Below are 24,399 nucleotides of genomic sequence, written 5' to 3' on the forward strand. Positions count from 1 at the left end.
TCAAGAGTCAGTGCAGACTCGATAAGCCAAATGGCATCCTTCTGCACTCTCGGGATCCTATGATTTCCAAAAGGCATTTGACAAGGTACCGCATAAGAGGCTAGTGCATAAAGTAAAAGCCCATGGAATTGTAGGAAGTGTGTAAGCATGGATTGAAAACTGGCCGTCACATAGAAAACAGAAAATTGAAATATTTGGGTCATTTTCAGAGTGGAAAGATGTAACTAGTGGAGTACCGCAGGGATCAGTTCTTCGCCTGCAATTGTTCATTATTCAATTAATGACCTGAAGGAAGGAACAGAATGTAAGGTTTCCAAATGATTCGAAGATAGGTGGACAGACATGTTCTGATGAGGATCTTATGATTCTGCAACGGGATATAGATAGATTGAGTGACTGGGTGAAAACCTGGCAAATGGAGTTTAACGTGGGAAAGTGTAGGGTCATGTATTTCAGGAGGAGGAATCAAAAGGGAGATTATCTACATGGAGAGAGGCTGCAGTTGAAGTACAGAGGGATCTAGGTGTTCTTGCACATGAATCACAAAAGGCTCGCAGACAGGTCCCACAATAGGTAAGAAGGAAAATGGCATTTTGGGCTTTATTGCAAAGGGGTTGGAGTTTAAAAACAGGGATGTTTTGTTGCAGTTGTACAGGGTGTTGGTGAGGCCTCACCTGGAATACTGTGTACATTTTTGATCCCCTTACCTAAACAAGGATATAGTAACATTGGAGGTAGTCCAAAGGAGATTCATCAGGCTATTCCTGGGATTAGAGGGTGGTCCTATCAAGAGAGAATAAATTGTCTAGGTCTGTGTTCCTTGAAGTTTTGAAGACAAAGGGGTGACTTTATTGAAGCATATAAGATCCTCAGGGGGCTTGACAGGGTAGATGGTGAGATATTTTCACGAGTGGGAGAGTCACAAACAAGGAAACAAGATAAAGGGTCGGTCATTTAAACTTGAGTTGCGCAGAATTATTTTTCTCGCAAAGGATGGTGAATCTCTGGAATTCTCTGCCCCAAAGGGTGGTGGAGGCTGGATCATTAGAAGCATTTAAAGTGAGGTGGATAAATATTTGATAGATCGACAATTGGAGGGCAATGGGGAAATGGCACAGAAAAGAAGCTGAGGCCAGAATAGATCAGCCATGATTGGATTGAATGGAGGGGCAGGCTTGATGGGCCTGGTGGCCACTCCTGCTTCTATTTCTTGTCATCAGTTCTTGCAAGACAACAATTTCCCCAGAAAGTGTTACATTTGGACATAAATGAGTAGACTAATGTGTGAATACACTGTATTACCTGGTTAGAGAGACATGAAGAATGTGAGGACTTTTATTTCGGCAGCGAGTGGTGACCTGGAAGTTAAAACTTCAACTCCAGAATAAGAGAAGAAATGGAAAGGGGGAGAAAAGAAAGTGTTTTACTCACAGATGTTGGCCTCTTTTAGGTAAAGGAGTTCATGAACTATTTTTCAAATTGACATCATGCCAGCCAGGAGTTGAACCTGGCATCTTCTAATTCGTAATCAGACGTGTTATCCATTGAGCCACTGTCCCACACTCTCACAGGTGGTGCCGACAGGAAGAAGTTGGAATCTGTCCACTTCCCCATGGCCTGGGGCTGCGCATGTGCAGTGGAGAGCCCGCTCCCCCCCCCCCCCATTCATTGAGGTGTTGACCAATGGAAACTATGGAGGACCGGACGTACTCTGGTCCTCCAGCCAATCAGAGCTCCCCATTGTCTGAATGCGGAAGTGGACAATGAGCTTGTTCAGCTGCTCATTCCTGCCCAGCAAAGCTGCTGCTGCTCACTCTCTGAATGAAGATTGAGCTTCAGACAGACTCAAACTTCCTCCCGTCTCTCCGACATCTGTGAGTAAAACACTTTCTTTTCGCCCCTTTTGCGTTTCTTTTCTCATTCTGGGGGAAATTGGGGACTTGTTGAATTTTTAACTTCCAGGTCACCACTCGCTGCCGAAATAAAAATCCTCCTCACATTCTTCATGTATCTGTAACCAGGTAATACAGTGTATTACACACATCATCAGTCTGCACATTTATGGCCAAATGTAAAACTTTAACGTGGCTGTCAGCTTGAAAATTAATCATGGATCATTTGCACTTCCACAACCCCCTGAGGCAGCGGCTTCCAGGTAATGACCTTTCTGCACCGAAATAAAATTCTTCCCCATACCCTTCTCCTTCTCCCAATCCAGTTATCCAGTCCCACATATGGCACAGATTTTAATTTCTCGCGTGTCGGCCAGTCGTTACACGTAGATTTTCAGATCTCTGTGTCCAGTGCAGGAAGTAGTCAGCATGGATCCGTTAATCAGCCATAGACTTGGGAGGTTGTATACTCAGGAGAGCAGAGTGAGAATTGAGGGAGAGTGTGTGGGATGGAGATTGACAGCTTTTGGGGAATGAGAGAGGAAAGAATGTTCCATAGAAACTAGAATTGTCTGTTCTGAATTTCTATCCTGTACTGACAGTGATGTCTGTTGTAAATTCCTTTCATAGATATCAGGAGATGAGGATTTATAGACAGAAATTTCAAACTAAACATCACATGAAGATTTGACAGAGTCATTCGATTTATTGGGACCTGAATATCATCGACCTTTGAATCTAGAAAAGCAATGTTTGTCTGATCTGTTTGCTTCAGGAGATTTTAAACATCAGTGTGACTGGAACACACCCGAGTGAGAGTGTTCCAGTCCACTGATAGTGGAAAGAGCTTTAACCAGTTACACAGGCTGAAACAACATTGCACCGTTTACAGTGAAGAGAGATCGTACACGTGTTCTGTGTGGACAAGGATTCAACTGATCATCAAACCCGGAGAGTCACAAGGACACCCGCATCATGGAGAAACTGTGGAAATGTGACGATTGTGGACAAGGATTCATGTTGCCCTGTGATTTGGAAATCCATCAACGCAGTCACACTCGGGAGAGACCCTTCACTTGCTCAGTGTGTGGGAAAGGATACATTAAGTTCTCCCACCTGCAGAGTCACAATCTCACTCACACCAATGAGAGACCCTTTAAATGCTCTGACTGTGGGAGCGGATTCAAAAGCTCTGGAGAACTGGTGTCCCACCAGCGCATTCACAGTGAGGAGAGACCATTCAGCTGCTCTCACTGCACAATGAAATTTAAATGGTCATCCACACTGCGGAGACACCAGCGAGTTCACACCGGGGAGAGACCGTTCAGCTGCTCCATGTGTGGGAAGGGATTCTTTCGGTCATCCGCCCTGCTGACGCACAAAGTCACTCACACCAATGAGAGACCCTTTAAATGCTCTGACTGTGAGAGTTGCTTCAAAAGTTCTCGGGATCTGATGTCCCACCAGCGCATTCAGCTGCTCTCTCAGCACAATGAGATTTAGATCATCATCAAACCTGTGGAACCACCAGCGAGTTCACTCCGGGGAGAGACCATTCACTTGCTCTGACTGTGGGAAGGGATTCACGCAGTTATCTGCCCTGCTGACACACCAGCGAGTTCACACCGGAGAGAGGCCATTCACCTGCTCTGTGTGTGGGAAGGGATTCACTAATTTACCCAACCTGCTGAGTCATAAAGTCACTCACACCAGTGAGAGGCCCTTTAAATGCTCGGACTGTGGGAGTGAATTCAAAATTTCTGGGGAACTGGTGTCCCACTAGCGCATTCACACTGAGGACAGACCGTTCAGCTGCTCTCTCTGCACAAAGAGGTTTAAGAGGTCATCCACACTGCAGAGACACCAGCGAGTTCACACCAGGGAGAGACCATTCATCTGCTCTGTGTGTGGGAAGGGATTCAGTCAGTCATTCACCCTGCTGACACACCAGCGTCTTCACACCGAGGAGAGACCATTTACCTGCACCGAGTGTGGGAAGGGATTCACTCAGTCATCCACCCTGCTGACTCACCAGCAAGTTCACAGCGGGGAGAGACCGTTCACCTGCTCCGAGTGTGGGAACAGATTCACTCGGTTATCCAGCCTGCAGAGACACAAAGTCACTCACTCCCAGGAAAGACCCTTTAAATGCTCTGACTGTGGGAGTGGCTTCAAAATTTCTGAGCATCTGATAGACCACCAGCGCATTCACACTGGGGAGAGACCGTTCAGCTGCTCTCACTGCACAAAGAGGTTTGGAAGGACATGCACACTGAGGAGACACCAGCGAGTTCACACTGGGAGAGACCATTCACCTGCTCTGTGTGTGCGAAAGGATTCACTCGATACCCCAGCTGCTGAGGCACAATGTCCCTCACACCCAGGAGAGACCCTTTAAATGCTCTGACTGTGGGAATGGTTTCAAAAGCTCTCAGGAACTGATGATCCACCAGCGCATTCACAGCTGCTGTGTGTGGGAAGAAATTCACCAGTTCTTCCCTCCCGCTGAGACACCAGCGAGTTCACAAGTGATGACAGGGGTTGGATTCTGCTGTTATTGCTGCTGTTAATCACATCCAGGACTGAACCATGTTCATTCTGACAGTTGGTGAAGTGGGAGGGTCGGAGGGTTTCTTTCTGCTGGACTGGCTGGTCTCACAATTTTGCTTCCAATGGGCTGATGCTCTTTGAGCCTGGGAGAGCACATTTCCACTGAAATGATCCACACAAACTGATGAAGAACACTTATTTTATCCTGGACAGTAAATAATGTTTTTCCTACCACTACAGGTAGATCTAAAGTAAGTACATTAGTCTCTGTTCCATTGAGTCTACAGCACAGGGCCAGGCCAGTCGGCCCAATTGGTCTGTGTCAGTATTTATGCTCCACATGAGCCTCCACCCACCCCTCTTCATCTCCCCCCTCAGCATATCCTTCTATTCCTCTCTCCCTCATGTATGTATCCAGCTTCCCCTTCAATGTATTCATGCTGTTCACCTCAACCACTCGCTGTGGTAGTGAGTTCTACAGTCTCACCACTCGCTGTGATAGTGAGTCCCACATTCTCACCACTCGCTGGTAAAGAGGTTTCTCACTGAAATCCCTGTTGGATTATTGAACCCCTTCATAACCTTAAATTCTTCCATCAGGTCACCCTTCAGTCTTCTGTTTTCCAGAGAAAAGCAGTGCCAGCCTTTCCTGAAGGTGAAATGCTCTCAGTTCTGGGATTATTCTTGTGAATCTTTGTTGCCGCTTCTCCAGTGCCTCTATTTCCTTTTTCTAAATGGAGATCACAAATGTTGACAGTGCTCCCAGTGTAGCCGAACCCTGATTCTAAACAAGTTGAACAGAACCTGTTCAATTCTATTCCTCGAGAATTGAACCCTGTATATGGGCCCCACACTTTAGGAAAGATGTGAAGTCCTTAGAGAGGGTGCAGAGGAGATTTACGAGAATGACTCCAGGGATGAGGGACTTCAGTGAGTTCGAGAGACTTGAACAGCTGAAATTTCTCTCTTTAGATCAGACAGGCATTAGGATTGGGAATGGGGCCATTCAGCCCATTGAGTCCATGCTGGCTCTCTGTAGATCAAACTGTTGCCCTGTTCTCTCTCCGTGTCCCTGCGGATTTATTTCCCTGAAGTTCCCATCCAATTTCCTTTTGGAAACATTCCATTATCTCTGCTTCAGCCGCTCGTAGGAAGTGAGTTCCAGATATTTACCACTTCAAATGCAAACGAGGAGCAGAGAGCACAAAAGGTGGCGGTGTGACCCATTGTGCCCCTGCTGCCTCTTCAAACATTCTCAGCAACAAGGTCAGGGAGGCCATAGAACCATAGAAAATTACAGCTCAGAAACAGGCCTTTTGGCCCTTCTTGTCTGTGCCAAACCATTTTGTGCCTAGCCCCACTGACCTGCACTTGGACCATATCCCTCCACACCCCTCTCATCCATGAACCCGTCCAAGTTTTTCTTAAATGTTAAAAGTGACCCCGCATTTACCACTTTATCCGGCAGCTCATTCCACACTCCCACCACTCTCTGCGTGAAGAAGCCCCCCCTAATATTCCCTTTAAACTTTTCTCCTTTCACCCTTAACCCATGCCCTCTGGTTTTTTTCTCCCCGAGCCTCAGCGGAAAAAGCCTGCTTGCATTCACTCTATCTATACCCATCAAAATCTTAAACACCTCTATCAAATCTCCCCTCAATCTTCTACGCTCCAGGGAATAAAGTCCCAACCTATTCAATCTCTCTCTGTAACTCAGCTTCTCAAGTCCCGGCAACATCCTTGTGAACCTTTTCTGCACTCTTTCAATCTTATTTACATCCTTCCTGTGACTAGGTGACCAAAACTGTACACAATACTCCAAATTCGGCCTCACCAATGCCTTATATAACCTTACCATAACACTCCAACTTTTATACTCGATACTCCAATTCATAAAGGCCAATGTACCAAAGGCACTCTTTACGACCCTATCCACCTGTGACGTCACTTTTAGGGAACTCTGTACCTGTATTCCCAGATCCCTCTGTTCAACTGCACTCTTCAGAGTCCTACCATTTACCCTGTACGTTCTTCTTTGGTTTGTCCTTCCAAAGTGCAATATCTCACACTTGTCTGCGTTAAATTCCATTTGCCATTTTTCAGCCCATTTTTCTAGTTGGTCCAAATCCCTCTGCAAGCTTTGAAAACCTTCCTCACTGCCCACTACACCTCCAATCTTTGTATCATCAGCAAACTTGCTGATCCAATTGACCACATTATCATCCAGATCATTGATATAGATGACAAACAACAATGGACCCAACACCGATCCCTGCGGCACACCACTAGTCAGAGGCCTCCACTCAGAGAAGCAATCCTCCACAACCACTCTCTGGCTTCTTCCATTGAGCCAGTGTCTTATCCAATTTACTACCTCCCCATGTATACCCAGAGACAACCTTCCTAACTAACCTCCCATGAGGGACCTTGTCAAAGGCCTTGCTGAAATCCAGGTAGACAACATCCACCGCCTTCCCTTCATCCACTTTCCTAGTAACCTCCTCGAAAAACTCTAATAGATTGGTCAAACATGACCTACCACGCACAAAGCCATGTTGACTCTCCCTAATAAGTCCCTGTCTATCCAAATATTTGTAGATCCTATCCCTTATCACACCTTCCAATAACTTGCCCACCACCGACGTCAAACTTACTGGCCGATAATTTCCCGGATTTCTTTTGGAACCTTTTTTAAACAACGGAACAACATGAGCCACTCTCCAATCATCCGGCACCTCCCCCGTGAATACTGACATTTTAAATATGTCTGCCAGGGCCCCTGCAAGTTCAACACTAGCTTCCCTCAAGGTCCGTGGGAATACCCTGTCCGGTCCTGGGGATTTATCCACTCTGATTTGCCTCAAGACAGCGAGCACCTCCTCCCCTTTAATCTGTAAAAGTTCCATGGCCTCCCTACCAGTTTGCCCTATTTCCATAGACTCCATGCCCGTTTCCTCAGTAAATACAGATGCAAAAAAACCATTTAGTATCTCCACCATCTCTTTTGGTTCCATACACAGTGTACCACTCTGGTCTTCAAGAGGACCAATTTTATCCCTCACTATCCTTTTGCTCCTAACATACCTATAGAAGCTCTTTGGATTTTCCTTCACTCTGTCTGCCAAAGCAACCTCATGTCTTCTTTTAGCCCTCCTGATTTCCCTCTTAAGTAGCTTCTTGCACTTTTTATACTCCTCGAGCATCTGATGTGTTCCTTGCTGCCTGTACATTTCATACAACTCTCTCTTCCTCTTAATCAGTGTTACAATCTCCCTCGAGAACCAAGGTTCCTTATTCCTATTTACTTTGCCTTTAATCCTGACAGGAACATACAAACTCTGCACTCTCAAAATTTCTCCTTTGAAGGCCTCCCACTTTCCATTTACATCCTTACCAGAGAACAGCCTGTGCCAATCCACACTTCCCAGATCCCTTCTCATTTCATCAAATTTGGCCTTTTTCCAGTTCAGAACTTCAACCCGAGAACTTCAACCATGTTAAATTCTAACATGTGACTGGAGCTTTATTTTAAAAATTAATGTTGGATTCACCTACATGCTTGTGGAAGCTGCATAGCTGGCAGGAATTGTCTGAACTAAGAATTTCTTCTATGAATTTGATCAGTTGGAGGACAATATATTCTGTCAAATCTGGCTCAAGAATAAGGTTGATTGCTCAGTTCAAGTAAGAAGGAAAGCTATTGGCTTGCAGCAAGTGTCTTTTCGAACCAGGATATCTTGTATTAACCTTATTCAGTTGTGGGACATGGGCGTCGCTGGCTGGCCAACATTTATTGCCCATCCCTAGATGCCCTTGTTCAGAGGGCAGTTGAGAGTCAACCACATTGTATGAACCAAATGTGTTCATTAAATATTACTGTATTTAGAACAAAGAAAGTTACAGCACAGGGACAGGCCCTTTAGCCCTCCAAGCCTGCTGCCGGACTAAATTAAAACCCCCTACCCTTCCGGGGACCATTTCCCTCTATTCCCATCCTATTCATGTATTTGTCAAGATGTCCCTTAAAAGTCACTACCGTATCCGCTTCCACTACCCCCCAGGCAACGAGTTCCAGGAACCCACTGCTCTCTGTGTAAAAAATCTGCCTCGTACATCTCCTTTGAACCTTGCCCCTCACACCTTAAACCTGTGTCCCCTAGTAATTGACGCTTCCACCCTGGGAAACAGCTTCTGACTATCCACTCTGTCCATGCCTCTCATAATCTTGTAGACTTCTATCAGGTCGCCCCCTCAACCTCCCTCATTCCAGTGAGAACAAACCAAGTTTCTCCAACCTCTCCGCATAGCTAATGCCCTCCATACCAGGCAACATCCGGGTAAATATTCCAAAGCCTCCACATCCTTCTGGTAGTGTGGCGACCAGAATTGAACACTATATTCCAAGTGTGGCCTAACTAAGCTTCTCTAAAGCTGCAACATGACTTGCCAATTTTTAAACTCAACGCCCCAGCCAATGAAGGAAAGCATGCCGTATGTCTTCTTGACTACCTTCTCCACCTGCATTGCCACTTTCAGTGACCTGTGTACCTGTACACCCAGATCCCTTTGCCGACCAATACTCCTAAGGGTTTTGCCATTTACTATATATTTCCTATCTGTATTAGACCTTCCAAAATGCATTACCTCACATTTGTCCAGATTAAACTCCATCTGCCATCACTCCGCCCAAGACTCCAACCAATCTATATCCTGCTGTATCCTCTGATGGTCCTCATCACTATCCGCAAATCCACCAACCTTTGTGTCGTCCGCAAACTTCCTAATCAAACCAGTTACATTTTCCTCCAAATCATTTATATATATATATAACAAACAACAAGGTCCCAGCACTGATCCCTGAGGAACGCCACTTGTCACAGCCCTCCATTCAGAAACGCACCCTTCCACTGCTACCCTCTGTCTTCTTTGACCGAGCCAGTTCTGTATCCACCTTGCCAACTCACCTCTGATCCCATGCGACTTCTCCTTCTGCACCAGTCTACCATGAGGGACCTTGTCTAAGTCCATGTGGACAACATCCACTGCTCTACCCTTATCAATCATCTTCGTCACTTCCTCGAAAAACTCGACCAAGTCCGTGAGACACGACCTCCCCTTCACAAAACCATGTTGCTTCTCACTAATACATCCACTTATTTCCAAGTGGGAATAAATCCTGTCTCGAAGAGTTCTCTCCAATAATTTCCCTATCACTGATGTAAGGCTCACCGGCCTGTAATTACCTGGATTATTCTTGCTACCCTTCTTAAACAAAGGAACAACATTGGCTATTCTCCAATCCTCTGGGACCTCCCCTGTATGATGTGGAGATGCTGGCGTTAGACTGGGGTAAACACAGTAAGAAGTTTAACAACACCAGGTTCCTCTGGCTCCACACATAGATTCCCTCCCCTATCCTTGAGTGGGCCGACCCTCTCCCTGGCTACCCTCTTGTTCTTTATATATATGTATAAAAAGCCTTGGGATTTTCCTTAATCCTGCTGGCCAATGATTTTTCGTGACCACTCTTAGCCCTCCTTACTCCTTGCTTAAGTTTCTTTCTACTTTCCTTGTATTCCACACTTGCTTCGTGTGTTCCTCCCCTGTAGCCAGTGAGGATACAAAGATCTCTCTCAAGACCCCAGCAATTTCCTCCCTTGCCTCTCTCAGTATTCTGGGGTATATCCCATCAGGGCCTGGGGACTTGTCTACCTTAATGTTTCTCAAGAACCCCAATACCACCTCCTTTTTGATCTCAACATGACTCAAACTATCTACACATCCTTTCCCAGACTCATCCACCACCAAGTCCTCTTTGGTGAATACTGACGCAAAGTACTCATTTAATATCTCCCCATTTCCTCTGGCTCCGCGCATAGATTCCCTCCCTTGTCCTGGAGTGGGCCAACCCTCTCCCTGGCTACCCTCTTGCTCTTTATATATGTATAAAAAGCCTTGGGATTTTCCTTAATCCTGCTGGCCAATGCTTTTTCGTGACCCCTTTTGGCCCTCCATTCTCCTTGCTTAAGTTTCTTTCTACCTTCCTTGTATTCCACACTTGCTTCGTGTGTTCCCAGCCTCCTAGCTTTGACAAATGTTTCGTTTTTCTCTTTGACGAGGCTCACAATATCTCTCATTATCCAAGGTTCCCAAAACTTGCCATACTTATCCTTCACCCTTACAGGAATGTGCCGGTCCTGAATCCCTATCAACTTACACTTGAAAGCCTCCCACACGCCAGATGTTGATTTGCCCTCAAACATCTGCCCCATCTGGTAGCTATTTATTAGCTACCAGTCATTAACAGATGAGAAATTAATGAGCCTTAATTGAGTTATAGTTAATCAATGAATCAGTCGTTATAGTAAAAGATTGAGTTTTATTTGCTGTAAGAGTTTAATTGCTGTGTATGTAAAGAATGTGCAATGAGGATAAATGTACTGGCGAGAGAGACCTTCAAGCTCTGATTAGCCTCAACATTTGAAACTGTGAGAATAAGGGGATTGTACAGAATCAGATAAAGGGATAGTATGAACCAGTTCTATTGAATTCCTGTCTAAGATAATAAGAGGTGATGGTGTCAGTAATTGAGGATCCAGTTAAATTAATCTAGTGGTCAAATTGACCAATTGTCATGATACAACAGGCCCAAATCTGACGTGAGGTAATCGTCACTTTGTGGATAAAAGTAGAGGTTCTAAAGGTCTTCCTTGGGAGCCAAATACTGAAAACTCCCGAGGCTGAGTTCCAAGGAAATTACTGTCAGAGAAGGAGCCAGACTCCCGAGACTGAATTCCACAATAATTCCTGTGAAAGAAGGAGCCAGAGAGGGTTATGCTTCTACGGATTGATCACCCGCATGAAGTTGTAAAAGTCAATATCTTAAAGTTGTTGAGTAAAACTTTTTCATTCAGTAAACTTCTTTTTAAATTTACTATCCAGAGAATTCTGCCTTTACCACAAAGAGGGCAGGGAACAGGCTACAGATGAATTAAAGAGAAACCATTTGTGTCCAGAACATTGTGAACATCCTTTGACTCTGGTTGCCTTTGATCCTCAAGTCATTTTCTGTTTGTTTTAACCATGTTCTGTTTCATGAATAAACTTTTATCAGTAAAAATATTTGATTTTGCTGGACTTTTCCTGATGAGATTGATGCACTTTAGGGAAAGTGGGTGAGAGGGGTTGGCAGGCTCTTTAACAGAAAGTGAGTCCCTCGAAGGTAATTGGCAAAGGAGCCAGAGGGGGAGATGAGATTTTATTTTATTTTTTGACGCAGCGAGTTGTTCTGATCTGCCTGAAAGCAGATTCAATAGAATCTTTCCAAAGGGTAAAGACTTGAAAGGGAAGAATTTGCAGGGCTGTGGGGACAGATCAGAGTGGTAGGATGAACCAGAGAGTCCTTTCAAAGAGATAGCAGGGGCACAATGGGCTGAATGGACTCCTGCAGCCTCTCAATCTCAGCCTGCTGCTTGTGCAGGGTAAAAGGGACAGATTTCATTGCAGCCTCTTCCCTGTATCTGTATTTAAAGAGACAGGTTTCTCTTTAGCTCTGAGTGACAGATATAACAATTGGTTGGAGGCCCATTTCCCACTCAGTCCTCCAGTACCTCCTTGTCCCTCTATTAGTGCGACTTCCATGGCAGTTTCCCAACTGGGGCGCAGGCCTCGTTATTCTCAGCTAAACTCAGCCCTCAGCTCCGTCGCCTGGCTGTCATTGACACGAGCAACAGAGACAGAAAGGTGTCCCAGGCTCAAATGGGACGTCGAAACGTGTGGCTTTAAATGAACTGTTAGGATCTCTGATGATGATCAACAATTTTTTAAAAATGAATTCTAAACCCAGTAAACAAATTAAAGAATCACACGACAAAACTTCAAGTTTTCTGATGTTTATTCCAACAAACTGGAAGCAACAATGATTAAACACTTTTTTATAGGGAACATAGCCCTTAAACTGTAAAATTAAACTTTGCCCTTTTACTCTTAACACCATTAAATATCCACTCAATGGATATATTTTACCCTGCCTTGGAATGTTGACACTCTTTCTCCAAAAACCAGCCCAAAGTGATTCTTTACTCCCCAAGGGTTTATTTCCATTGTTTTCCTTTTCCAGTCTGGCAACCTTTAATCCCAGAACTGTCCTTCACAGTGATGGTTCTCCTGGACATTTTCCCACTAACACAAGCAAGGCGAATCTTCCAGTCTTGTTTCACAATCTTTCAGGAATTTGTGACCAACATTCGACATTGGAGCAGAAGTCGGCCATTTGGCCCTTTGAGTCGGCTCCACCATTTATTTAGATCATGGCTGATCTGTTTGTGTTGCGTTCTCGTGTTATACCCAATACTTTTGATGCCCTTATCCAACAAGAATTAGTATAAAGGCAAAATTCTGCTGTTGTTGGAATCTGAAACAAAAACAGAAAATGCTGGACAATCTCAGCAAGTCTGACAGCATTTGTAAAGAGAGAATAGAGACAACATTTTGAGTCAGGATTACTCTTTGTCAGAGGTGAAGACAAGGAAATTCGGACAAAATTTATCCTGTGAAGGTCAAGAATTGGGAAGCAATCTATTAAACCTCCTCTGAACCACTTTCAATGCATTTGTATCATTTCTTAAACAGGAGACAAAGCTGCACCCAGTATTCAAGATGCAGTCTCAGCAACGCCCTGTATAACTGAAACAGAACATCTTTACTTCTCTGTTCAATTTCTCTCGTAATAGAACAAAGAACAAAGGAAATTACAGCACAGGAACAGGCCCTTCGGCCCTCCAAGCCTGCACCAACCGTGCTGCCTGACTTAACTAAAAGCCCCTACCCTTCCGGAGACCATATCCCTCTATTCCCATCCTATTCATGTCCTTGTCAAGACGCCCCTTAAAAGTCACTACCGTATCCGCTTCCACTACCTCCCCCGACAACGCGTTCCAGGCACCCACTACTCTCTCTCTAAAAAATCTGCCTTGTACATCTCCTTTAAATCTTCCACCTCGCACTTTAAACCTATGCCCTCTAGTAACTGACTCTTCCACCCTGGGAAAAAGCTTCTGACTATCCGCTCTGTCCATGCCCTCATAATCTTGTAGATTTCTATCAGGTCTCCCCTCAACCTCCGTCGCTCCAGTGAGAACAAACCAAGTTGCTCCAACCTCTCCTCATAGCTAATGCCCTCCATACCAGGCAACATCCTGGTAAATCCTTTCTGTACCCTCTCCAAAGCCTCCATATCCTTCTGGTGGTATGGCGACCAGAATTGAACACTATATTCCAAGTGCGGCCTAAGTTCTATAAAGCTGCAACATGACTTGCCAATTTTTAAATTCAATACCCTGGCCGATGAAGGCAAGCATGCCATCTGCCTTCTTGACTACCTTCTCCACCTGCATTGCCACTTTCAGTGAACTGTGTACCTGTACACCGAGATCCCTTTGCCTATCAATATTCTTAAGGGTTCTGCCATTTACTGTATATTTCCTATCTGTATTAGACCTTCCAAAATGTATTACCTCACATTTGTCCGGAATAATAAAGGATAACATTCCATTTGTCAGAACTTTGATTTATTTGAACTAAGATTTATGGGGGTTCTCTTAGAAAGAATCATAGAAACCCTACAGTGCAGAAGGAGGCCATTCGGCCCATCGTGTCTGCACCGACCACAATCCCACCCAGGCCCTACCCCCACATATTTTACCCGCTAATCCCTCTAACCTACACATCCCAGGACTCTAAGGGGCAATTTTTTAACCTGGCCAATCAACCTAACCCGCACATCTTTGGACTGTGGGAGGAAACCGGAGCACCCGGAGGAAACCCACGCAGACACGAGGAGAATGTGCAAACTCCACACAGACAGTGACCCGAGCCAGGAATCGAACCCGGGAGCTGTGAAGCAGCAGTGCTAACCACTGTGCTACCGTGCCGCCTTGTTTACAATAACCTCCCTAATAGTAAATCACACCAGGTTCCAGTGACTTAATCATATGGCAAGAAAGAATACTTTAAATGGTGAATTCAGAAACTTTATTAATCATTAAAAATTTAACAAGTCAGAAAGATAAAAAAAAACAGAGTGTCGATTAACAGTTAATAGAGAAAGTTTAACTTTTAACAATTGAACTGACTTCTCTCCATCCCTCTCACACCAGGACATGAAGTGACCGCTCCAAAAACGTGGATAACTTGTAAAACCAACAGCTCTCGACACTTCTCTGTAAACATCTCTCCCTCCACCTTTCTCGACCAAATTGCCTTCTCAAGACCACTTTTTTATACTTTAAAAATGTCGAAAGCTGAGAGGGAGTGATTGGAGGCAGCAGTGCTGGTGAGAGATTAATTGAATTGTTTATTTATTTAATTAGTCAGCTGGTGTGTGTTTTTTTTGGCCTTTACTTTTGCAGTAGTATTTTAAGTTTAAAGTGAAAACTGGAAGTGGGCTGCTAAGGAGTCTGGGAAGGGTTTGTTAAGCGCGCGAAGTATAAAAGGTAGGCTGCAGTATACAGCGGGCAGCGTCGGGAGCGGGCAGTGGAGTGAGTGGGAAGCAGAGTGCGAGCTATAAGGCTTTGGCTCACAGGGCTTAGGCAGAAAGGGCGAGCAGGGGTGAGTTTAATTCATTTTTGCTGTTTCTACCTGGTACTGGCAAGGTATCTAGAGGGGATGGGTGTGCAGGCAGTGCTATGTTCCTCTTGCACTATGTTTGAGGTGAGGGATGACGACAGTGTCCCTGCTGATTACACCTGTGGGAAGTGCACCCATCTGCAGCTCCTCCAAAATCGTGTTAGGGAACTGGAGCTGGAGTTGGATGAACTTAAGATCATTAGGGATGCAGAGGTGGCCATAGACAGAAGCTTTAGGAATACAGTTACTCCGAGGAATGAAAACAGATGGGTGACGGTGAGAGGGGCTGTGAGGAAGCAGTCTGTGCAGGGATCCCCGGTGCTCGTTCCCCTTAGCAACAAGTATTCCGCTTTGGATACGGTTGAGGGGGATGACATACCAGTGGTGAGCCGCAGTGAGAGGATCTCCAGCACTGTGTCCGTCTCTGTGGCTCGGGAGGGTAAGGGGCAGAGCGGGAGGGCAATAGTTATTGGGGACTCGTTAGTTAGAGGGATAGATAGGAGGTTCTGTGGCAGCAAAAGAGACTCACCGATGGTATGTTGCCTACCGGATGCCAAGGTCCGTGACGTCTCAGACCGTGTTTTCCGGATTCTGAAGGGGGAGGGGAAACAGTCACAAGTCGTGGTACACATTGGTACCAATGACATAGGTAAGAGAAGGGACGGGGATTTAAAGCAGGAATTTCTGGAGCTGGGCTGGAAGCTGAGAGCCAAGACAAAACATGTGGTCATCTCTGGTACGTTGCCGGTGCCACGTGATAGCGAGTTGAGGAACAGGGAGAGAGTGCAGTTAAACATGTGGTTGCAGGGATGGTGTAGGAGGGAGGGTTTCAGATACGTGGATAATTGGAACACATTCTGGGGAAGGTGGGACCTGTACAAACAGGACGGGGTGCACCTGAACCAGAGGGGCACCAATATCCTAGGAGGGAAATTTGTTACGGCTCTTCAGGGGGGTTTAAAGTAATTAGTCAGGGGAGTGGGAAAAGGAGTTGTAGTCCAGAAGTCAGTGAGGGTGATGAGGTATTGGGGAAGGTATCAGGGTCAAGGGTGGGTACCGGTAGACAGGAAGGTGGGTTGAAGTGTGTCTACTTCAATGCAAGGAGCATCCGGAACAAGGTAGATGAACTTGGGGCGTGGATTGGTACTTGGGACTACGATGTTGTGGCCATTACGGAGACGTGGGTAGAACAAGGACAGGAATGGTTGTTGGATGTTCTGGGGTATAGATGTTTCACTAAGTCTAGGGAAGCTGGTAAAAGAGGTGGAGGAGTGGCATTGTTAATCAAGGATAGTTTAACGGCTGCGGAAAGGCACTTCGAGGGGGATCTGCACACTGAGGTTATATGGGCTGAGGTTAGAAATAGGAAAGGAGCGGTCACGTTGTTAGGAGTTTACTATAGGCCCCCAAATAGTAATAGAGATGTGGAGGAAGAAATTGCTAAGCAGATTATGGATATGTGTGGGGGTCACAGGGTAGTTGTCATGGGGGACTTTAACTTTCCAAATATTGATTGGAACCTTTGTAGGTCAAATAGTTCGGATGGGGCAGTTTTTGTGCAGTGTGTGCAGGAGGGTTTCCTGACACAATATGTGGATAGGCCGACAAGAGGTGAGGCCACATTGGATTTGGTACTGGGAAATGAACCGGGCCAAGTGTTAGATTTGGTTGTGGGAGAGCACTTTGGAGATAGTGACCACAATTCGGTGTCTTTTGTTATTGCAATGGAGAGGGATAGGGCCGTACGGCAGGGCAAGGTTTACAATTGGGGGAGAGGTAATTATGATGCGATTCGGCAAGAATTAGGGGGCATAAGTTGGGAACAGAAACTGTCAGAGAAAGGAACTAATGAAAAGTGGAACTTTTTCAAGGAACAAATACTGGATGTCCTTGATAGGTATGTCCCTGTCAGGCAGGGAGGAAATGGCCGAGTGAGGGAACCATGGTTCACAAAAGAGGTGGAATGTCTTGTGAAAAGGAAGAGGGAAGCTTATGTAGGGATGAGGAAACAAGGTTCAGATGGCTCGATTGAAGGTTTCAAGTTAGCAAGGAATGAGCTGAAAAAGGGGCTGAGGAGAGCTAGGAGGGGACACGAGAAGTCCTTGGCGAGTCAGATCAAGGAAAACCCCAAGGCTTTTTACTCTTATGTGAGGAATAAAAGAATGACCAGGGTGAGGTTAGGGCCGGTCAAGGACAGTAGTGGGAACTTGTGTATGGAATCAGTAGAGATAGGCGAGGTGATGAATGAATACTTTTCTTCAGTGTTCACCAAGGAGAGGGGCCATGTTTTTGAGGAAGAGAAGGTGTTACAGGCTAATAGGCTGGAGGAAATAGATGTTCGGAGGGAGGATGTCCTGGCAGTTTTGAATAAACTGAAGGTCGATAAGTCCCCTGGGCCTGATGAAATGTATCCTAGGATTCTTTGGGAGGCAAGGGATGAGATTGCAGAGCCTTTGGCTTTGATCTTTGGGTCCTCGCTGTCCACGGGGATGGTGCCAGAGGACTGGAGAATGGTGAATGTTGTTCCTCTGTTTAAGAAAGGGAATAGAAATGACCCTGGTAATTATAGACTGGTTAGTCTTACTTCAGTGGTTGGTAAATTGATGGAAAAGGTCCTTAGAGATGGGATTTACGACCATTTAGAAAGATGCGGATTAATCCGGGATAGTCAGCACGGATTCGTGAAGGGCAAGTCGTGCCTCACAAATTTGATAGAATTTTTTGAGGAGGTAACTCAGTGTGTTGATGAAGGTAGGGCAGTTGATGTCATATACATGGATTTTAGTAAGGCGTTTGATAAGGTCCCCCATGGTCGGCTTATGATGAAAGTGAGGAGGTGTGGGATAGAGGGAAAGTTGGCCGATTGGATAGGTAACTGGCTGTCTGATCGAAGACAGAGGGTGGTGGTGGATGGAAAATTTTCGGATTGGAGGCAGGTTGCTAGCGGAGTGCCGCAGGGATCAGTGCTTGGTCCTCTGCTCTTTGTGATTTTTATTAATGACTTAGAGGAGGGGGCTGAAGGGTGGATCAGTAAATTTGCTGATGACACCAAGATTGGTGGAGTAGTGGATGAGGTGGACAGCTGTTGTAGGCTGCAAAGAGACATAGATAGGATGCAAAGCTGGGCTGAAAAATGGCAAATGGAGTTTAACCCTGATAAATGTGAGGTGATTCATTTTGGTAGGACTAATTTAAATGTGGATTACAGGGTCAAAGGTAGGGTTCTGAAGACTGTGGAGGAACAGAGAGATCTTGGGGTCCATATCCACAGATCTCTAAAGGTTGCCACTCAAGTGGATAGAGCTGTGAAGAAGGCCGATAGTGTGTTAGCTTTTATTAACAGGGGGTTGGAGTTTAAGAGCCGTGGGGTTATGCTGCAACTGTACAGGACCTTGGTGAGACCACATTTGGAATATTGTGTGCAGTTCTGGTCACCTCACTACAAGAAGGATGTGGAAGCACTGGAAAGAGTGCAGAGGAGATTTGGGCTCGGAGAATCAGAACCCAGACTTTATCATCCTTATCCTGTTTCTTCCTTTGCCACCACTCCCTCTGTTTTGCGGGAGGGTCGTGGGGATTCCAATCAGAACTAATCATTTTATCATAAAAGTTAAATACTGCGGATGCTGGAATCTGAAACAACAACAGAAAATGCTGGAAAATCTCAGCAGGTCTGACAGTATCTGTGGAGAGAGAATAGAGCCAATGTTTCGATTCTGGATGACCCTTTATAAGAGTGCTTCTGAAGTGTCATCCTGACTCGAAAGATTGGCTCTATTCTCTAATCATTTTAATCGATAAGTTTCTTGTTCTTAGTTTCCAAATGGCAGGTAAGAGACCTGTCCAGTCCCCACTTGAGCTCTGATTTGTCACTGGCCATGCTTGGGTCGGATTATAACCATTAGAATCTACTCTCAGAGGCCTGCTTTTCAGTCCAGTGCTACTTGGAGTATACCGTCACTTCACCGACTATCAGGTCACAAGTCCCTCACAGTTCTTATCACAAATTTATGATAAAATAATTTAAACATGCCTGAGAACGCTTCTTAACTTCTTAGTCAGCTACCTACCCCCGTTTGTTGATTAGTCAGACCCCATTTTTACAGATTCTAGGTTTCTCAGCTGCTGAACACCAGCCGGTCCTACAATAATCTCATAGAATCTCTACAGTGCAGAAGGAGGCCATTCAGCCCATCAAGTCTGCACCAAACACAATCCCACCGACCCTATCCCCATAACCCCATGCATTTACCCTAGCTAGTCCCCCTGACACTAAGGGGCAATTTAGCATGGCCAATCCACCTCACCCGCACTTCTTTGGACTGTGGGAGGAAACTGGAGCACCCGGAGGAAACCTACACAGACAAGGGGAGAATGTGCAAACTCCACACAGACAATGACCCAAGCTGGGAATCGAACCCGGGTCCCTGGAGCTGTGAGGCAGCAGTGCTAACCACTGTACCACTGTGCCGCCCCAGTTTAATTCTCACTCGTTCTGAGTAAATATTCTCACCAGGTCCTCTGTTGGGGCCCTGCTAAGTAGCTTTAATGGTTCATGATTGCAGAAACTGAGCAGTCACAGGAATGTGGTCAAGATAGTCCAGTCCCACAATGCCTCACATTCAATCTGCAGTCCTTCAATTATAACAGAATATGTGGCTGTATGTAGCTGCCTCGGCCGTGGTCAACCCCAACACTGCCTTCCTGAACTGTTACAATGCCTGAGGTGTAAGTACGCCCATAGGGAGGGATTTCCAGCTACACATTCCAGACTTTCACTCACTGTTGGTGGGTTCCAGATTGATATATTCCATTCAACCACTCCCAAGCTGAGTTATTCCAATTCCTTTATTGTCCAGGACAATATATTCACAATATCTTTAAAACAAAAATTCAACAACCCCATTTGATTTCAGGTATTAACATATTCTGTTAGTTTGTTCTTTATTGTCAATGTCAGGCTGGGGTTGTTCCTCTTGGAGCAAAGGAGGTTGAGGGTAGATTTGATAGAGGTGGACAAGATTCTAACAGGTTTAGATAAGGCGGACAAAGAAAAGCTGTTCCCATTAGCTGAAGGGACAAGGACGAGGGGGGCACAGATTTAAGGATTTGAGTCAGAGATGCAGTGGGGGATGTGAGGAAGAATATTTTGATGCAGCGAATGGTAATGACCTGGAACTCGCTGCCTACGAGGGTGGAGGAAGTGGAGACAATAAACAATTACAAAGGAAATTGGATGGGAATTTGGGGGGTTTCAAACAGAAATGCTGACTAAATATCTCTGAACTTCCTCACACCCGGTCACTCTGTGATCCTTGTGAAATTTGAAACCAGGTATTCGCAACAAGACTCAAAGAGCATCAGCCCACTGGAGGCAAAGTTGTGAGACCGACCAGTCCCGCAGAAAGAAACCCTCCGACCCTCCCCATTGACCAACTGTGAGAATGAACAAAATGCAGTCCTGGATGTAATTGAGAGCAGAAACAATAACAGCAGAATCCAACCACTGGAATCACTCGTGAACTCGCTGGTGTCTCAGCAGGTGGGATGAAAGACTGAATCTCTTCTCACACACAGAGCAGGTGAAGGGCCTCTCTCCAGTGTGAACTCGCTGGTGTGTCTGCAGGTGGGATGACTGAGTGAATCCCTTCTCACACTGAGAGCAGGTGAACGGTCTCTCCCCAGTGTGAATTCGCTGGTGTATCTGCAGGTGGGATGACCGAGTGAATCCCTTCCCACAGTGAGAGCAGGTGAATGGCCTCTCCCCTGTGTGAACTTGGTAGTGTGTCTGCATGTGGGCTGACTGAGTGAATCCCTTCCCACACTGAGGGCAGGTGAATGGCCTCTTCCCAGTATGAATGCGCTCATGTGCCCGCAGGTTGGATGAACAAGCGAATCCTTTCCCACACTGAGAGCAGATGAATGGCCTCTCCCCAGTGTGAGCTTGCTGGTGCCTCCACAGGCTGGATAAATGACTGAATCCCTCCCCACACTGAGAACATGTGAACGGCTTCTCCCCAGTGTGAACTCGCTGGTGTGTCTGCAGGTTGAATGACTGAGTGAATCCCTTCCCACACTGAAAGCACGTGAATGGTCTCTCCCCAGTGTGGCTGCGCCGATGAGCTTCCAGCTCAGTTGGGTATCTGTATCTCTTCCCACAGTCCCCACATTTCCATGGTTTCTCCATGGTGCAGGTGTCCTTGCCTCTGTCTTGGGTGGACAATCAGTTGAAGCCTCGTCGACACACAGAACACGGGTACAGTCTCTACCCGCTGTGAATGGTGTGATATTTATTCAGGCTGTGTAACTGGTTAAAGCCCTTTAGTCCGTGCGCTGGAACACTCTCACTCGAGTGTGGCAGTGTGTTGGTGCTTTTCCAGTCACACTGATGTTTGAAATCTTTTCAAATCGACAGACTGGACAACCATTTCTCCTTCTAGATTCAAAGTCCGATGATATTCAGCTTCCAAGGAATATGACTCTGTCAGATCTAGACGTGACGTTTGAGATTTCGGTCTGTGATTCCTCTTTCAATATCCTGTAAAATGAGGTTACAAAAGTCATCAGTGTCAGGACAGGATAGAAATTCAGAGCAGGATTCTATTTAAAAATGAAAGTGGATGGGCGCTTGAAGGAAATATACTTTCAGGAGAATGGGGATATAGAGTGGGAATGGGACTGGAATGTTATACAGAGAGTCAGCATGGACTCGAGTTACCGAATGGATTCCTTCTGTGCTGTAATGACTTTATGACTGGAAATGTATAACATCGCTGCAGCATTATATTACAATGCAAGAAATAATAATAAATGTATTTTATTACAGAAGCATAAAGAATGTATCTAATCTGGGTACCATATAATAACACTAGACATATCTCTGTCCTATATTAATTTACTGTCCCCTTAAATGTCAGCCATCTCCTGGGGAAAGCTGCCCTTTAATTGTGAACATTAGGAAAAAGACCATCCTTTTAGACAGACAAATAAATGTGTCAAGTTGAGGGAGCAAAGGATGTTCACCAGGCTGATTCAGGGAATCACAGGACTGATGTAGGAGGAGAGATTGACTCGGTTAGAATTGTTTTCGTTGGAGTTCAGGTGAATGAGGGGGGAATCTCAAAGAGACTTATAAAATTCTACAGGTTGAGACAGGATAGATGCAGGGAGGATGTTCCTGATGGAGTCCAGAACTGGGGGTCACAGTCTGAGGATTCAGGGTAGACCATTTAGGACGGAGGTGAGGAGACATTTCTTCACCCAAAGAGTGGTGAGCCTGTGGAATTTATTACCACAGGAAGTAGTTGGTGCCAAAACATTGAATGTATTCAAGAGGCGGCTGGATAAAGCACTCGGGGCGAATGGGATCACAGGTTATGGGGAAAAAGCAGGATTCGGCTACTCAGTTGGATGATCAGCCATGATTGTAATGAATGGCGGAGCAGGCTCGAAGGGCCAAATGGCCTCCTCCTGCTCCTATCTTCTATATCAATGTCTTTAAGAGAGAGAGAAACCTGGGCCAACTTTTCCAGAGTCTGCAGCTTCCCTGGATTCACTTCCTTTCCCTTCAGTTGCTGCAAGTCCCCAATTTCCCCCAGAATGAGAAAAGAATTGGAAAGGGGGAGAAAAGAAAGTGTTTTACTCACAGATGTTGGACTCTTTTAGGTCAAAACAAATGAACAAACTCAAGTTAAATCAGGACAAAGTAAAAGGGGCAGCTCCCCAAAAGGAGGGGGAACAGCCCGAACAGAAATCAAAGTACAAAGGAAAGAGCGAGATGTTGACCTCTTTTAAGGAAATAAGTGATAAATTAGTTATCCGCCAGAGTTCGATGTCATCTGATCGCTTGTTTGGAGAATAAAACATACTGAGGAACCTCGCTTCATCTGGGATATGACGCTGGCGTAACCCATGTCATCAAAATAACTCCCTTCCGACAGGAGGAAGTTTCAGTGCAGCTCAATCTGACTGTCACAAAGACCTGATTGGCTGGAGGACCAGAGTCCTTCCGGTCCTCCAACTCTTCCCATTGGTCAACACCCCAGCATGAAGGTCAGGAGGCGTCTACCCCGCACATGCGCAGTTTCCCCTCTCTCTTGGACATGCGCAATCCCGGGGCCGGGGGGAGGGGGAGATCACCGAGCGGCTTCTCGCTCTGGCCGGAGCCGTCAGCCGGTTGCGTGGAAACCTTGGCTCGATGTGGTGTAGGGGGAGGGGAACAATGGGTGGGGGCGGGGCTCCCGGGTCCGCGCGCCCGGGCCTGCGCACTGGAACACCATAACGTCATTGCGGAAGAGACTGATTTTTATTGGCTCATTCAGGCAGGCTCCATTGTGGACGTCACAATGCGGAAGCTCGATTGATTCAGATTCAGACTCAGTGAAACTTCCTCCTCTGGGCAACATCTGGGAGGAAATCAAATGTTTCCCCCTTTCCATTTATTTTCTCATTCTGGGGGAAATTGGGGACTTGCAGCAACTGAAGGGAAAGGAAGTGAATCCAGGGAGGCTGCAGACTCTGGAAAGATTGGCCCAGGTTTCTCTCTCTCTTAAAGATATTGACATCCTTTGCAGAGTTCCACATGAATTAGAATTGTCTGTACTGAATTTCTATCTTGTTTTGATAGTGATGACTTTTGTAAATTCTTTTTACAGGATATTAGAAGGAGAGGATTTACTGATAGAAATGTCAAGATCTAACAGTCACTCAATTCATGGGAGCTGAATGTCATCGGTTTGAATCTGGAAGAAGAAACGTATAGCTGTTTGAATTGGGTGACATGATGCAATGCGGTGTCGATAGAAACTGATAGCCAAGTTCCGCACACATGAGGACGGCCTCAACCTGGATATTGGGTTCATGTCACACTATTTGTAACCCCCACAGTTGCGTGGACCTGCAGAGTTTCACTGGCTGTCTTGTCTGGAGACAATACACATCTTTTTAGCCTGTCTTGATGCTCTCTCCACTCACATTGTTTTGTTTCTTAAAGACTTGATTAGTTGTAAGTATTCGCATTCCAACCATTATTCATGTAAATTGAGTCTGTGTCTTTATATGCTCTGTTTGTGAACAGAATTCCCACTCACCTGAAGAAGGGGCTTAGAGCTCCGAAAGCTTGTGTGGCTTTTGCTACCAAATAAACCTGTTGGACTTTAACCTGGTGTTGTTAAACTTCTTACTGAATTGGGTGAACCATTGGTGTGAACAGAAAAGCATCAAGGCCCGTGCAACCCGAGTGACGGTGTTCCAGTGCACGTATTGTGAAAACTGCAGGAGAGACAGAAAGACACACGGATCATGGAAAAACCATGGAAATGTGAGGACTGTG

At 45.7% G+C, this 24,399-nt stretch overlaps 3 protein-coding genes across 3 annotated transcripts in view; 1 reads left to right on the forward strand and 2 right to left on the reverse strand.

The window, feature by feature from the left end:
* The window catches only part of LOC144480999 (uncharacterized), a 262,003-nt gene that overhangs the window by 211,863 nt on the left and 25,741 nt on the right, over positions 1–24,399 (reverse strand). The gene's annotated exons all lie outside the window — the stretch shown is intronic.
* Positions 1–24,399, forward strand: part of LOC144481061 (uncharacterized) — a 54,664-nt gene that overhangs the window by 30,012 nt on the left and 253 nt on the right. Inside the window, exons 4-6 of the mRNA XM_078200712.1 lie at positions 3,424–3,591; positions 4,180–4,214; positions 19,738–19,748. Coding sequence (XP_078056838.1) covers positions 3,424–3,591; positions 4,180–4,214; positions 19,738–19,748 — 214 coding nt within the window. The remainder of the gene's footprint in view (positions 1–3,423; positions 3,592–4,179; positions 4,215–19,737; positions 19,749–24,399) is intronic.
* Positions 19,900–22,956, reverse strand: LOC144481063 (uncharacterized). Its single transcript, XM_078200713.1, has 2 exons — positions 22,715–22,956; positions 19,900–21,606 (listed from the first exon to the last, which is right to left on the reverse strand). Exon 2 carries the CDS (start codon positions 21,253–21,255, stop codon positions 20,581–20,583), a length of 675 nt encoding a protein of 224 aa, XP_078056839.1. The 5' UTR covers positions 21,256–21,606; positions 22,715–22,956; the 3' UTR covers positions 19,900–20,580.

The sequence above is a fragment of the Mustelus asterias genome, chromosome 30, assembly GCF_964213995.1.
Source record: "Mustelus asterias chromosome 30, sMusAst1.hap1.1, whole genome shotgun sequence".
NCBI lineage: Eukaryota > Metazoa > Chordata > Chondrichthyes > Carcharhiniformes > Triakidae > Mustelus > Mustelus asterias.